Source organism: Geotrypetes seraphini, chromosome 1 (genome assembly GCF_902459505.1).
Source record: "Geotrypetes seraphini chromosome 1, aGeoSer1.1, whole genome shotgun sequence".
In the NCBI taxonomy this organism is placed as follows: Eukaryota; Metazoa; Chordata; class Amphibia; order Gymnophiona; family Dermophiidae; genus Geotrypetes; species Geotrypetes seraphini.
In genome coordinates, this window is record NC_047084.1 from 541,935,934 (window position 1) to 541,953,233 (window position 17,300).

The 17,300-nt window shown below is 43.1% G+C and overlaps 2 protein-coding genes across 2 annotated transcripts in view; one reads left to right on the top strand and one right to left on the bottom strand.

Annotated features, from left to right (window-relative positions):
- The window catches only part of FBXL17 (F-box and leucine rich repeat protein 17), a 623,577-nt gene that overhangs the window by 418,515 nt on the left and 187,762 nt on the right, over positions 1-17,300 (top strand). The gene's annotated exons all lie outside the window — the stretch shown is intronic.
- LOC117352600 (probable serine/threonine-protein kinase nek3) lies at positions 15,796-17,109 on the bottom strand. Its single transcript, XM_033929149.1, has 2 exons — positions 16,560-17,109; positions 15,796-16,303 (listed from the first exon to the last, which is right to left on the bottom strand). The coding sequence occupies exons 1-2, from the start codon at positions 16,726-16,728 to the stop codon at positions 15,939-15,941; spliced, it is 534 nt and encodes a 177-aa protein (XP_033785040.1). The 5' UTR covers positions 16,729-17,109; the 3' UTR covers positions 15,796-15,938.

Genomic DNA, 17,300 nt, shown 5'->3' on the forward strand with positions numbered 1-17,300 from the left:
TAAAATGGGGAGGAGAGCCAATACTTGCTTGGTAGCGTATGGTTCAGTGGTTAAGGAAGAGTAGAGTAAAGAAAGTAACTATGCAGCCTGTAGATGCAGGGAAAAAACTCAATTAGAAATGTCAGTATACAAATACCAGAACCCTGAAAAATAAGATGGGTGAATTAGACAGTGGCGTACCAAGGGGGGAGTGGACCACCCTGGGTGCACACCCTAGGGAGGGTGCACAGCCGGCCAGATCCGGGTCCGGAACGTCCTGCCCTACTGTGCAATAGGACCTGCACTTCAGCGTGGCTGCCGGTGCACCCCCTCTGACGTATTTGCTCTGGAACAGAGTCAGCAGCCGCGCTGAGGTGCAGGAAGGTCCCGCGAGGACTACATCTTCTGGTTCTGCTCCAGAACAAGTAAATTACGTAAGGGGGTGAACCTGGCTGCCGCAGAGAGTTGCGGCAAGATCCCGCGATGACTGCGTCTGCCGGTTCCACCCCCTCCAACGTAACTTACTTCTTCCGGAGCACAGCCGGCAGACGTAGTCATCGCGCGACCTTCCTGCACCTCAGTGTGACTGCCGACTGTACTCCAGAGCAAGTACGTTGGAGTGGGGTGGACCAGCAGCCAGCAGCTACAGTCATCACGTGACCTTGCTGCATAAAGGGAGCAAGACTGCTGGTATGGAAGAGTGGTGGAGGGAGAGAAAGGGGGTAGGGTAGTAAGGAAGGGTGGTGCTGATGGAATTGGTGTGCAGGGAAAGGGGAGAGAGACATAAGGGGGAAGGATAGGATGGAATTGGATTGGATTGGAGGGAAAGAAAGGGGGCAGATGCTGATGGAAATGGGGGGAAGGGAGAGACAAAGGGTAGATGCTAATTGAAGAGGGGTGGATGGAGAGAGAAAGGGCAGACATTGGATGGTAGTGGGGAGGGTAGAGGGGGAGCCTATGCTGGTTGGAAGTGCGGATGGGAGAGATAAGGGAGCAGATGCAGGAAGGAAATGGAGAAGAGAGAAAGAGAGGAGCAGACCCTGGATGGAAGTGGACAGAGAGAGGAGAAGGTACTAGATAGAAGGGGTAGAGAAAGAGGGCACATGATGGAAGCAGGGGATAAATAAAAGGCAGGCACATGGTGGGGGGAAAAGGATTGAGTTAGTGAAATACTGGAGGGGATGAGGGAAAGAGGTGGCAAGCTGTAGGTAGACAGTAAAAAAGGAAATTGATGACAGGGTAGTAAGAATGTAATCTAGACAGATGCAGGAAATAAATTGAAAAGGAAAATGAGGGGAAAAAGCGAAAGGGAATGCAGAGGAGAGGTGTGGGAGAGGGAAGGAAAGGAGAGAGATGCCAGACTAATGAGGGTGAAAGGAGAGATAGAAGGGGGGGCATACAGTTTCTGTAAGTGGCATAGAAGGAGAGAAGATGCCATATAGGGGCAGAGAGACGGCAGACAGTGGATGGAAGGAAGAGAGTAACAAGAAGATGAGGAAAGCAGAAACCAGAGAAGACAAAGGTAGAAAAAAAAATTATATTTATTTATTGATTGCTTTAGGAGACATGTGTCACTGTTTCTGTGGTGTTGCATTGTATGCAGAGTCCAACTTCTTGCTAGTTCGATTTAACCTTTGTCTATGTAATTCTATTTTATCCCCCCCTTTTACAAAACAGGAGCTTTTTTTTAGCGCCAGCCGTGGTGGTAGCAGCTCTGATGCTCAGAATTCTATGAGCGTCAGAGCTGTTGCCACCATGACTAAAAACCACACTATAGTTTTGTAAAAACAAAGGGGGGGGGGTAGTTTGTGATTACATATTCCATACTAGGCGAAGGTGTTTTCTGTGTTCTGTGTGTTCGAAAGACGGTTTTCTGTTAGAATTGACTGTGCAGGATTGATCTCTCCTAGTCTGGCTTGTTTAGATTTACAATGGGTGTATTGATTTTGTATTGCTCACTGCAGTATGTAAGATGCTGCCTTTTCCTAGCTATACTCTTGTGTGACGTTTGGATTGTTACTAAAAATCATGTTTTCTATACAGATGGGGGGGTGTCAAAAAATTATGGGCCCCTAGTGTCACCTATGCTAGATACGCCACTGGAGTTCGAGTATATAGCACTAAACACCATTTTTCTCTAGCTCAGAATGAAATTTCACCAGCTGTGGGGCACACTTAGAGCTCCTTTTATCAAGGTGCGCTATGGGGGTTAGCACGTCGGACATTTCATCACGCGCTAACCCCTGCGGCAAGCCAAAAAACTAACGCCTCGTCAATGGAGGCGTTAGCGACTAGCACGGCAGGCGGTTTAATGTGCGGTATTCCGCGCGTTAAACCCCTATCACACCTTGATAAAAGGAGCCCTTAGTAAATCCTGAGATGATTCCAAAATATGGGATACATCTAGAGTAGACTATTAACAGAAACAATCTGGTCTAAAATGACCTTCTCTTTAGAAATTCTTAAATGTCTTGTGATATAAAATATATTTTCAATTGTTAATGATTCAACCCAAGGATATTGTAAAATTTCCTTCAGATTATTTTTTTTTTAAAGTTTAAGAAGAGACAAATAATGAGTCATTGAAAAATTATTCATAATGTTTCTTTTAAAAAGCAGTTATCTGTTCTGCAGGGTGCCCAACATATAAGAACCTTTTTGAATATTGATCCAATATAGTTTATTCATAGATATTGGTTATTGGTAATAGCAGTTTCTGAAGCCAGTCTTTCCCATTACTGGTACCCATATTTATTCATCCACTGTAAATGTTGCTGGGTTAGGGCCTTATTTCGAGTTTGCTAGTTTCCTGCATGTATTCTGAGCATGTAGTTTGTAGTCTTCTCTACTGTTGTGTTTTTTGTTTGGTTTTTTCAGAAAAGTATGAAATGGCTACTGAGTGCCATATATTTAAATCAACCAGTTTGCCTGGAATCTTCTCCCTTACCTTACCAATAGGAACATCAAAAGGTTTGGGGGCAGAGGTGTATTTCAACTATAACGCGTTTTATAAGGAAGATATTGTGGTGCTTCATATACGGTCCTTTATCACAGTTAGACTTGTCATGTTCCAAGCTGCAACATCTTAGCAGCTCATTGCCTGCAGTTCTCAGATTTGGATTAATGGGTTTCTAAAAGGTTGATTCAGCTTTCCTCTGAAAGTAGCATTTTACTTTTGAGAAAGGATGCAGAAAGATGTTTGCCCTAGGAGTACCATTTTCAAAATAATGCTTGACTTGCATTTCTCATTTCTATTCATCTTAATTGTAGTATGTCTTATATACATTTCATTTTTTCTTATATTTTTAATTAGGAAAATCTCTAATGGTAGTACTTGGATATATTTGAGATGGTAGGTAAATTTATAACAAGACTCAGAGGTGCATTAGATAGGCAGGTATAATTATGTATATGTATGTGCTAGTAAGAATCCGTGTTATAGTACTATATATTTCACATCTAGCCATTCTATAAATGTCGTGCTATGATTTCTGTGCACTTATTTTTATGGATGTATATCTGGGTAGTTTTATAAATTCTAACTTGAGTATGTCAAGCACTAATCTACTCACTCAAGTTCCTTATACAGTACTGTATAATTACTCTCAAAGTAACATAGGTCAGTATTCAGCAGAACAACCAATATATAGTTGCATAGATGTTTTATATGTATAGCTGTATATGGGTTTTCAGCCAGGCTATGCATCCAAGCATTTCCAACATTTGGGGCTCCTTTTACAAAGGTGCGCTAGCGTTTTTAGCGCACGCACTGGATTAGCACGCGCTAGCCTAAAAATTACCGCCTGCTTAAAAGGAGGCGGTAGTGGCTAGCTCGCGCTATTCCGCGCATTAAGGCCCTAACGCACCTTAGTAAAAGGACCCCTTAGAAATGATCTATTCTAAACCATTCATAGACTTTGCCTGCTACTCTTATTTGCTTCAAATGCTCCAACATACCATGATAATTTAATGAGTCAAACGCTGCAGATATGTCCAATGAAACTACACAATAATAGTGACCTTGATCTATACCTAAGCACAACTCATTTACGGTTGACAAAAGCAAAGTTTCCACACTGTGATTCTTTGTAAATCCAAATTTTATTTTTATTTTTTATTTATTCAATTTTCTATGCCGTTCTCCCAGGGAAGCTCAGAACGATTTACATGCATTTATCTAAACATTCCGCTCTCACAATAAACTTTTCTAATTGATTTAACACAAGTTTCTCTATCACTCATGCTACAAAAGGCAAAACTGATATAGGACAATAATTTGACATAAGTTATTTATCAAGATTTGATTTTTTTCAGAATTGGCTTAACAGTACCTACTTCAATGGAGACATCTAGGGATCCTATGGAACTAATGTCCCACACTTTCTATAGGGCATTCACTTCGAATGATGGCCTGACCTTAATCAGCAGACTCTCTTTACATGCCTTCTTTGGTATATCTTGCACTATAACATGCAAACTCAACAAATGATGGTCTGTCCAACACATCTCTTCAATTTCAAGCTTCATTACTGATAACAAACTGGATTCGGTCGGAAAAAAGATAAGGTCTAACATATTTCCAGCCTCATGGGTATCACCGTTCACTAGCTGTTGTAAATCTGCTGCTTTCATTACTAAAAAAAAAAAAGAAGAAGCAAATTCTTCACTCTTCATATCAACTTTATCAGAGCTCATAGGGATATTAAAGTCTCCCACCAAAATAAATTGACTATGATTTATCTGCAGACTCATTAGAAATTCTAAGATAACTGAGCTGTCTTTCGATAACATAGACCAGGGGTGTCCAATGTCGGTCCTCGAGGGCCGCAATCCAGTTGGGTTTTCAGGATTTCCCCAATGAATATGTATGAGATCTATTAGCATACAATGAAAGCAGTGCATGCAAATAGATCTCATGCATATTCATTGGGGAAATCCTGAAAACCCGACTGGATTGCGGCCCTCGAGGACTGACATTGGACACCCCTGACATAGACGGAGGTATATAAACCACACCCAATACAAAACTACCATTCTTAAGTACCACACCCTCACAATACTCATCCGTAATAACATCCATTCTTTTTAGTTCCATCCCTTCTTTAAAAATATTACATCACCACCTCCCCACACCCAATCCCAAGTGTATCCCGAAGAACAGCATTCATTCAACAGCCCTTCATCAGCTTTAAGCAGCCACGATTCAACAATACCCCAAATATCAAAATTCCTTTCAATTAAAAGATCATAGATTATCGGCAGCTTCTTTTTACTTGATCTTGCATTAATGTATCCCATCTTTAATTGTTTCTCATTCATACATTCCACATGCCTCAACACATTTATATTTCTACCCCCTCTAACTCTTTTCTTAGTACTACATAAGTCTCCATATTTTCCTCTACTAGTAATAACCTCAGTCGTGCAGGTGGCTGGTGCTAAATATTCAGGTATACGTTTGCCAACCACAGAGTTTAAATATTGCCCCACTCATTCATTTTTCTGCTTTTTCTATACTTTATTGCGACTAAGGATTCTCTGAGCTTTTTTACATTTTTTTCTTGTAGTCTTCTGGTTTGGTTTTAACATCCACTGCCCTTTTGAAAAGGGCATGCCGTGTGTTACTACCCTTGCTGAAGTTGCTTGTGATAGTCCATTTTAAAAAAATACATGTAAATAAATGGACTTTTAATTAAGGAAATAATTCCATACATAAAAATTGTTTCGTACCTATTATAAAATTGTTAGAATAAAGGTGTTATGTTGAAGAAAAAGCTTTTAGAAAATATGCCTCTCTCAAAGGTATCTTTTCATAATATCAAGATGTATATATCAGCATTCCACTGGCAGTGAATAAGTGGAATAAGGGTGAGAGTAGCACTTTTATGACTTTCATAAAAGATATGTACTATATGTGTACGGATTCTTTCTGACCCATTTATGTACGTAACCACACCTGCCTTGGAACAAGTGTAAATGTGTGCATCCTTAAGACACTCTTGTTTACCCAGACATTTGGAAATTTATGATTTTTTTGTTGTTGTGTTTCTACTGTTTTATTTTTGTATATATTTTAAGCCTTGTTAAAACTATGTACTTCATTTAATTGTAATTTGCTACTGTTTTTTTAATTGTAATTTATGCATGCACCTAAGTCAAAAATAGGCATCTAACTCCAAAACACACACATGATCCCCTAACCATGCCCACTTTTAGGCATACACTTTGAATGAGGTGCCTGACCTTTTGAGAATCACACCTTCCAAGTTAGGCACCTAACTGTAATTTAATACCAATTAACATCAATGAAATAAGAACATAACAGTTGCCATACTGGGACAGAACAAAGACCCATCAAACCAAGTATCCTGTTTCCAACTGTGGCCTTGTCAGACGTACCTGGCAAGATCCCAAGGAGTAATTTTTATAAATCGCTTTGATGTCTTTTTTAGGTCATTTTGCTGGTATATCAAGTGTAAATGCTAAAATAAATATTTACCGTGAGGTAATTTTTAAAGGCATATAAAAAGGAATATAGCTGCAGCATATCTATCTATGTGCCTCGACAACTTAGGCGTCCTGTTATAAAATTACTCTCTTAGACCCCAATTCTATATATGTCACCTAAAAAATTGGCGCTGACTAGTGAGATCTTAAGCACAATTCTGTGAAAGTTATACGCCCTATATAGAAGAAGAAGAAGAATTTATTTTTTATATACCGCCAAAGCCATGATAGTTCGAGGCGGTTTACAATAAGAGGCGCTGGACAATCAGCGAAGTGGTGCAATACAAAGTCATCGTAAATAAGGTACAGGTTGGGAATAGTGATACATTATAAGATTTTTAGGTTATAATTGATTGAACAAATTGGTTTTTATTGTTTTTCTAAAATTGAAGTAGGACGAGGAATGCATGATAATGTTACCCAGCCTGGGAGGCAAGAGTTCTGTCCAGAAACCAAAGTTCAACAGTCACAATCTCTCTAAAGTATCTGGGGCAATGAAGGATCGAGTGACTTGCTCAGTGTCACAAGGAGCAGCATGGGGTTTGAACCCATAGCCTCAGGGTGCGAAGGCTGTAGCTCTAACCTCTAGGCCACTCCTTCCTTCTGTATAGCACGTATAGCACCGCCTAAGCGATGTTGGGTGTCCTAACTTTTAGGCACACTGTATTCATGCCAGGGTTTTCGTGGCTTAAATGCGTGCACTTAGGTCACCTGACTTCAAAACACTCCCACGATCCCCCTAACCACGCCCACTTTTAGGTATACACTTTGAACAAGGCGCCTAACTTTTTGAAAATCACACCTACCAAGTTAATTAATTCCAATTAGTGTTAATTACATAAGAACATAACTGTTGCCATCCTGGGACAGCAAAACCCAGTATCCTGTTTCCAACAAGTACCTGGCACGATCCCAAGAAGTAAAACAGATTTTATGCTACTTATCCTAGGAATAAGCAGTGGATTTCCTCAAGCCATCTTAATTATGGGGTGTTAAGTGTCAATTATTAGGACCCATTAAGCCTTTTAATCAACTAATTTAGGCACCTACATCGGCCAGGTGCATGATGTAGGCGCCTAATTTTAGGTATAATTTTCCCCTTAATGTTTACTTCTTCCATTTATTGATATAGTTAGCTATATCTAAGTAGTAAAATGATAACCCATGATAGGAAGCAGTATTATAATTCAAAATCAAATTAAAACTCTGTCAACAGTATCTTTAACCATGGCGTAGAAAGAGCCGTTTATATGACCTGGCCACAGTATGTAATTGATAACTATGAAAAATCAATTTTCTCTGCATAACTTTTGAAAATACTCCTGCTGTCATGAAAATTCCATGTAATTTTCTTGAAAAGTTGGTTTGAATACTACTGTGCATTTTGAAACCCCCATGCAGAGAGAAAAATTATAGCAAAAGCATATTTCACAAAACATCATAGAGTTGCAAATGTTTTGTCCTGTAGTACATTGGAAAGGATTTTCTCCTTGAATAAGGTTAAGTTGAACTTTAACATTTTGTTTGGCCATGCTAGGGAATATATTTCTTCCTAAATAATTCTCTGTTTATACGTAAAACAAAGTAAAACCATTAGAAGAAAGTTCTCTGAGGACAAACAGGCATAATATTCTCACATGTGGGTGACATCATTAATGGAACCCAGTACGTACACTGCCAAGTGTACCATTACTTTAAGGGCTCCTTTTATGAAGGCGGGTTAGGGCCTTAACGCGCAGAATAACGCGCGCTAAAATGCCACGCGCACTAGCCTCTACCGCCTCCTCTTGAGCAGGTGGTAGATTTTCAGCCAGCACATGCTAATCCGGTGTGTGCACAATGGTCTCTAGATTTTCTTCCCTAGGTGGAGGCACCAGGTGCCACCTGCTCAGGCAGTTGCCTGAGCAGCTTGCCTGAGGAGGACACCATCCAAGTCAGGCCTGAATCCAGGGACAACCGAAGGGGAATGTTACACTAGTACTAAAGCTACCCTCATTTTCTGATCCATTGGTGTCTCACCTCTCAACATCCTTGCACCGCCATTCATCATTTCTTCTATAGTCCTCCTTGGCTGTTTTCACTCAATGAGTGGTCGACTGTAGTGTGTTGAATCCATAACCTATGGATTTGATAGATTTTGAATGGCAAGAAGAAATATTTGTAAGACGGGGGAAATTCTTGAGCTGGTGTCCTGCGCCCTGTGCCCTATTAGCTAACCCAGCTTTAGTACTAGTGTAACATTCCCCTTAGGTCCAGTATTGGTCGCCATACCTCAAGAAGGACATGGCGATACTTGAGCGGGTCCAGAGAAGAGCAACGAAAATGATAAAGGGTATGGAAGGCTGTTCGTACGCTGACAGGCTGGACAAACTGGGGCTCTTCTCCCTGGAGAAGCGGAGACTTAGATGAGACATGATAGAAACTTTCAAGATTATGAAAGGCATAGAGAAGGTAGACAAGGAAAGATTCTTCAGACTACGGGGAACCACAAGTACAAGGGGGCACTCGGAGAAACTGAAAGGGGACAGGTTTAGAACTAACACTAGGAGGTTCTTCTTCACTCAGCGGGTTGTGGACACATGGAACACTCTCCCAGAGGATGTGATCGGGCAGAGTACACTACGGGGATTCAAAGAGGGATTGGATAGATTCCTGAAGGATAGGGGGATTGAGGGGTACAGATAGGGGTAGATAGGGTATAGAAGGAATATAGATAGAAAAATAAGGGGACATAGGGCTAAATCAAGAAAACCTGACAGGTCATGGACCTGATGGGCCGCCGCGGGTGCGGACTGCTGGGCGCGATGGACCTCTGGTCTGACCCAGTGGAGGCAACTTCTTATGTTCTTAAATCAGCTAATGAATGAACCTAGTTCATAAGGATAGCCTAGTTAGGACGGAGTCCCCATGGATTCATTTGTTATGTTGGTTTTGGGTTTTTTTTGCATTTGAGGTGTCTCTTTCTCCCCAAACTGCGTCATCTACTGGAACAGAGGCAGAATCACCATATCCATCTGTTCCCCATCCATCTATTGTCTTTGCACTTCAGTCTTTGATAAATTTGTATAATTTCATATCCTTTTTGATGTATTTCCGAATTGCCTTCTGTAATATTGCTGTTTGTATGCAGTCTCTTTTTGTTGTAAACCGCTCTGAGCTATTTGTGGTATTGTGGTATATAAAACAAAGTTATTATTATTATTAAAGAAGTCACAGGGTCCTGTTCTGTATTTATCTGTTGAAATAGTCTTTTTCCCTTCCCCTTCTCCTTGAAGTTCCTTTCTGTTTGCCTTGTGGCTCCAGAGCCTTCTCCCCAATTTTTTCATACATTTTGCCTGCTTCACTATTCTGCCTTTTATGTTCCCTATCATGCACTGCCCCAGCTGTCACTTCATTTGCCCCTTGTGCTGTCTCTCAGTACCTTTTCTGCCCTGGACAGTTTTGGGTCTATTTCTGAGTTCTTTCTCCTTGTTAGTAGCAGTCAAACACCCTCCCTTTAATGGTCAGTTCTCACTTGAATTATTTGAGTTAAACAGTGATCATGCTCATTAATGGTATAGTATAAGAAAGTGCTGATATACTGTAAGATACCAATATGTGGGATATTTCACTGCATCAGAATCTTTGGAAGGTTTTTTGAATCCATTCCCCAGGTTGCTACAGGAAGGAGTGATGGTAGGACTGAGTCACAGGGTATTCAGAATTCTGTTATGAGAGCTCCTTACTTTCTTCTAAAAGTTACCAAAGTCAAAGGAGGAGGTTGTAATGGGGCCAAAATGCTCATATCTCCACATGGGAAACACAGTGCTTCCATTAATATTAACAGCATCTATGCACAATAAGCAGGTACTCTAATATTAACTGACACTTTCCTGATTTCTGTGTACTTCAACAGTCTGTATTCTTGGGTTCATAGACAATTGCGCGCAAGACAATTTCGCGCAAGACAATCGCGCGCGGACAAAATCGCGCAGACAATCGAGCGCGAGACAACTGAGCGCAAGACAAATGAGCGTGAAGACAACTGAGCGCAAGACAACTGAGCGCAAGACAACTGAGCGCAAGACAATTGAGCGCAAATTATTTTCACGAATGTGCACGAGCGAGACAACTGAGCGCAAGACAACTGAGCGCAAGATAACTGAGCGCAAGACAACTGAGCGCAAGACAACTGAGCTCAAAACAACTGAGCGCAAGACAACTGAGCGCAAGACAACTGAGCGCAAGACAACTGAGCGCGAGCAACTGAGCTCAAAAACAACTGAGCGCAAGACAACTGAGCGCAAGACAACTGAGCTCAAGACAACTGAGCGCAAGACAACTGAGCGCAAGACAACTGAGCGCGAGCAACTGAGCTCAAAAACAACTGAGCGCAAGACAACTGAGCGCAAGACAACTGAGCTCAAGACAACTGAGCGCAAGACAACTGAGCGCAAGACAACTGAGCGCGAGCAACTGAGCTCAAAAACAACTGAGCGCAAGACAACTGAGCTCAAAAACAACTGAGCGCAAGACAACTGAGCGCAAGACAACTGAGCGCAAGACAACTGAGCGCGAGCAACTGAGCTCAAAACGGTTCATAGACAATTGCGCGCAAGACAATCGCGCGCGGACAAAATCGCGCAGACAATCGAGCGCGAGACAACTGACAACTGAGCGCGAGCAACTCAGCGCGAGGCAAGGCAACTTCCCTCATTATTTTGGAGACCTTAAAAATGCATTATTAATTTTGTTAGGCACATGCCTCTGCCCTGCGCTCAGCGGCCTTTGTCTTGGTGTGGTCTTGACCTGACACTGTTAAAGCAGAGATGATAGGAATGGGAGAGGGACAAGGACAGCTACATAACTCATATGGACAGGATGGTGAATTTAGTTCCTGTGTCATTCTCATATTGGAAAAAAGAGTTTAATAAATCAAAGTAACAGGGTGGCCAGGTTACCCAGTTCCAGGCTGCAGATTTTGGGATAGTTCCAAATTTTTTCCCCAGGTGTTTTTGTCCCGTTACCAGACACATTAATTGTGGACTGTGAGACCTGTAATAGTGGAAGGTAAATGGGCATAGTGGGTGTTTGCATTGGGGTCATAATGAAATGCCCATAGTCTGATGCCTGCAGTGTCTATTCATCTGATCCATCTGTCAAATGCTAAGTTTCATTATTTCTGTTTGTCTTGCATGATATGTTTGTTGTATGAATTGTAAAAATTTGTAAAGCTGAATTAGCTTAATAATCGTTATATGACATAATATATGTTTTAAGTGTTTATGACGATCATTATGTCATTTTCTTTGTTTGTTTAAATCGTTATTCATGTTCAAACTTACAAGTGTCTTCATGCTCTGTCGTCTTCACGCTGAGTTGTCTTCAGGCCCAACAGATTTCAAAGATTAAAGACAAGCTTCACTGCCCCTCCCCACCGAATAAAACCCAAACAAAACTGTCCACAATTTGTTTGCAGCTTTCTAGTTATTGATTTTATGAAGTGTTTTAATATGTTAAAAGACAATAATAAACAATTTGTTAAATGACGTTAGTCATTATAAGTTCATAATGTCATTGGAGTTTGTGAGTGTAAAATAAATTCTTGAATCAATAGTTGTGTTATAATGTTTTTATTTCTGAGTAACTGTATTATTGAAGAAAGCATAATACAGTGAACATATAGAATGGATAACATAGATCTCCCAGGGCAAAGTTAAATGCAAAGTAAGTATTATTGAACACAAGTAAACATGATGTGAACAGCAAATAATAACATTGAATGATAAAGATTATTATAAGAATTTTGAAATTGAAAAGATTTTGAAATTGGTCTAAAAATAGGATGATGATGAGGGCGAAAGCATAAATTCACAGAAAGAAAAGTATTCTGTATGCTTGAGATTCAGTGTTTGAACTGGAGGATGTAAAAGGCTATGAACTTTAAAAGATCATATATAGAGAAACATACATAAATTTAGTCCATATAGAGTATGTTTTGTGCAATGCTAAAGTATTGTTTCCCCATCAAGCACAGGAACATTTGAAAAATGGACATAGTGTGGAGAAAACTGACTCTTTGGCTCTCATTCAGTCAGTGTGTGTGTGTCTGTGTGCAGTGTGAGCCACAATTGTGGTGAGGTACTTAGAATAACTGAGTACTTTGCAAAAATGTCATAGATTCACAGAGAAGATGGCTTCCTATTATGGATGTTGTGTGCCAAAACACAAGTTCTCCAAGCGTGAAGTACTCTGATTAACTGAGTACATGTCGCTCAATGCTAAACTGCTATTCCCCATCAAGAGGAAAGTTAGAAATATAGGTGAAATGGACTGGGCCTGGGCCAAACTGGCGCACCTGTTCAATGCTAGTGTTTTGACACTGCACTCAGGAAGTACTTAGATTAACTGAGTACTTTGCAAAAATGTCATAGATACACAGAGAAGATGACTTCCTATTATGGATTTTGTGTGCAGAAACACAAATTGTCCAAGCGTGAAGTACTCTGATTAACTGAGTACATGTCGCTCAATGCTAAACTGCTATTCCCCATCAAGAGGAAAGTTAGAAATATAGGTGAAATCGATTGGGTCTGGGGGAAACTGGCGCACCTGTTCAATGCTAGTGCTTTGACACAGCACTCAGGAAGTACGTATTAAATACATGCTATTACGTCAGGAGACCAGTGCCCCTGTTTTATTGATGGTAAGTAGTTCAGGATTTAAAGCAAACTAAATGTGCATCTCCTTACAAGAGGCATACAGGGAGATGGGTGACTAAAATTATGTCAGGTGTACACCTTATACATCTATCACATTTTGTGTGCACGAAAGGAAAGATGTTAACATATCACCTCAATGCATTTCATCTAATTTATACTTAAAGGATTAAGCATGATAAGTGTTATACTCTATTAAGAACATCTCTAAACAAGATAAGGTGTCAATCATGTAGCATTACAAATTCTACCTAGTTGACACAGCCATGTAAATTAACACTTATGTTTGATAAGGTTTTGCATTTATCCAGTACGCAGTTGTCCTTTATTTTCAATAAGTTGTATATTAAAATGTATTTTTAAAAGTATCATAGATATGATGTCAGATTTTTCTGATCATCGAAGGAGAGCTGGCAAGCCAAGTCCAGATGTGGGAGCTGAGACGGTAGGAGGCAGGCGAGTCATGATGCTGGAGACATGAATTGTGAAGTTGTAGTCACCACTGCTGCGACACAGGAGGCTGGAGGGCAAAGAAAACACTGTGGTAAGGGAGAGAGAGGGAGGGAGGAAGGGAGGAGAGAGTGAGAGAGAGAGAGAGACACTCACAGGAGGACTGAAGATCCCACGAGACGGTAGGAGGCAGGCGAGTCATGATGCTGGAGACATGAATTGTGAAGTTGTAGTCACCACTGCTGCGACACAGGAGGCTGGAGGGCAAAGAAAACACTGTGGTAAGGGAGAGAGAGGGAGGGAGGGAGAGAGAGAGAGAGAGAGAGAGACACTCACAGGAGGACTGAAGATCCCACGAGACGGTAGGAGGCAGGCGAGTCATGATGCTGGAGACATGAATTGTGAAGTTGTAGTCACCACTGCTGCGACACAGGAGGCTGGAGGGCAAAGAAAACACTGTGGTAAGGGAGAGAGAGGGAGGGAGGAAGGGAGGGAGAGAGTGAGAGAGAGATAGAGAGACACTCACAGGAGGACTGAAGATCCCACGAGACGGTAGGAGGCAGGCGAGTCATGATGCTGGAGACATGAATTGTGAAGTTGTAGTCACCACTGCTGCGACACAGGAGGCTGGAGGGCAAAGAAAACACTGTGGTAAGGGAGAGAGAGGGAGGGAGGAAGGGAGGGAGAGAGTGAGAGAGAGATAGAGAGACACTCACAGGAGGACTGAAGATCCCACGAGACGGTAGGAGGCAGGCGAGTCATGATGCTGGAGACATGAATTGTGAAGTTGTAGTCACCACTGCTGCGACACAGGAGGCTGGAGGGCAAAGAAAACACTGTGGTAAGGGAGAGAGAGGGAGGGAGGGAGGGAGAGAGAGAGAGAGAGAGAGACACTCACAGGAGGACTGAAGATCCCACGAGACGGTAGGAGGCAGGCGAGTCATGATGCTGGAGACATGAATTGTGAAGTTGTAGTCACCACTGCTGCGACACAGGAGGCTGGAGGGCAAAGAAAACACTGTGGTAAGGGAGAGAGAGGGAGGGAGGAAGGGAGGGAGAGAGTGAGAGAGAGATAGAGAGACACTCACAGGAGGACTGAAGATCCCACGAGACGGTAGGAGGCAGGCGAGTCATGATGCTGGAGACATGAATTGTGAAGTTGTAGTCACCACTGCTGCGACACAGGAGGCGGGAGGGCAAAGAAAACACTGTGGTAAGGGAGAGAGAGGGAGGGAGGAAGGGAGGGAGAGAGTGAGAGAGAGATAGAGAGACACTCACAGGAGGACTGAAGATCCCACGAGACGGTAGGAGGCAGGCGAGTCATGATGCTGGAGACATGAATTGTGAAGTTGTAGTCACCACTGCTGCGACACAGGAGGCTGGAGGGCAAAGAAAACACTGTGGTAAGGGAGAGAGAGGGAGGGAGGAAGGGAGGGAGAGAGAGAGAGAGAGAGAGAGAGACACTCACAGGAGGACTGAAGATCCCACGAGACGGTAGGAGGCAGGCGAGTCATGATGCTGGAGACATGAATTGTGAAGTTGTAGTCACCACTGCTGCGACACAGGAGGCTGGAGGGCAAAGAAAACACTGTGGTAAGGGAGAGAGAGGGAGGGAGGGAGGGAGAGAGAGAGAGAGAGAGAGAGAGAGAGAGACACTCACAGGAGGACTGAAGATCCCACAAGATGGTAGGAGGCAGGCGAGTCATGATGCTGGAGACTGTGGGTGGAGTGGGGTGGGTATGGTGTGAATGGATGTGAAGGGGTGGGAGTGTGGAGGGGGGTGGATGGAAAGGGGGGGAAGAAGGAGAGGGAGTTGTTTTTATACTTTTTTTGTATTTTTTCTGGGAGGGCGAAGGGCAGGAGGGGGAGGGAGTGAGGCAGGGGGGGGAAGAAGGGGAGGGAGTTGTTTTTATACTTTTTTTGTATTTTTTCTGGGAGGGCGAAGGGCAGGAGGGGGAGGGAGTGAGGCAGGGGGGGAAGAAGGGGAGGGAGTTGTTTTTATACTTTTTTTGTATTTTTTCTGGGAGGGCGAAGGGCAGGAGGGGGAGGGAGTGAGGCAGGGGGGGAAGAAGGGGAGGGAGTTGTTTTTATACTTTTTTTGTATTTTTTCTGGGAGGGCGAAGGGCAGGAGGGGGAGGGAGTGAGGCAGGGGGGAAGAAGGGGAGGGAGTTGTTTTTATACTTTTTTTGTATTTTTTCTGGGAGGGCGAAGGGCAGGAGGGGGAGGGAGTGAGGCAGGGGGGGAAGAAGGGGAGGGAGGAGTGGTGACAAGAGGGTGCAGCTCCCTCGTTAACAGTGGAGCCATTCACGGGGTGGGAGGGGTACCGCGAAGTGCTTCTAGCAAGACCTGCAGTGCCCCTGTCACGTGACGAATGTGTCGAACGGATTCTTCAGCACAGTCGTTCATGTGCTCCACCCCTGCTAAGATGGTAACCACCGCCGTGTAAATGTCCTCCACTGTTACAGAACTGGGCGGAGGATCTGTGTTTGTGGCAGCGTGAGCCACAATAGTGGTCGCTGCAACAGGGGTGGTGGCCGTTGCAGGGTTGGTCCCACAATCTCTGGTTGAGGGTCGGAGGGGGGCAAAACAGGTGGAACAACGGTTGGGGCTTTGAATGGGGAGTGGGGATGTTGACAAAGGCGGCGAAGAGGAGGGGGATGCCAATATATCTGTAATGAAAAAGAGCATGAAAAGCAGGTGGACATTGAAAAGACAATTATGTACAGTGGAAGCATCTATGAGACAAACTTGGTTGTTTTTGTTACATATGAACAAACCTAAGCATTTTATATTATATTATTAAAATTCAAGTGATGTCTTAAATCATAAATGTGTTTATTAATTGTACACTTGATGTACGTTGTAAAAATGAATAAAAGCTTTTACAGTACAAAAATTACAGAATAAAAATATCATAACACTTACCGGACTGGACAGAGAGGTCGCTAAATCTGTCCAGGATGGGGGTTGAGGCAGTACTCATTGAGGTACGTGGGAGGGCTGGGGGAGAGGTGATGACAGAGGGTCGAATTTCAGGGAAAAGTTTAAGGCAGAACTTGGGTTTAGGGGGTGGGAGGGAGGGGGAACAGGGCATTGGGAATGAAGGGGCAGGGCAGGGTTTGGGGCGTTTTTTTAGGGGGATCCTAGAGGGTGGTCTAGGGCGTCGGTGGGGGGAAGTTGGATGAGACTGGGCGGAGGTGGAAGGGGGTTGGGACGTTGGATGGGACTGGGCGGAGGTGGAAGGGGGTTGGGACGTTGGATGGGACTGGGCGGAGGTGGAAGGGGGTTGGGACGTTGGATGGGACTGGGCGGAGGTGGAAGGGGGTTGGGACGTTGGATGGGACTGGGCGGAGGTGGAAGGGGGTTGGGACGTTGGATGGGACTGGGCGGAGGTGGAAGGGGATTGGGAGGTGGGGCGTCTGCGGGGGATAAGGAACGGCCGGTCAGGGATAGGGGTGTCTTCCTCCTCCTCCTCCTCCTCTTCCTGATCCTCCTCCTCCTCTTCCTCCTCACTCGCATCTGAAGACATAAATGCATGTAGTGTCAGAAGTATATGAAAAACTGTTAATGTTTAAAATGTTTGTCTGCGCGCGATTGTCTTTTGAGTTTTTGACCTGTCAACGTTTAAAATACATGATTGTTCAACACAGATATTATGACTGCACA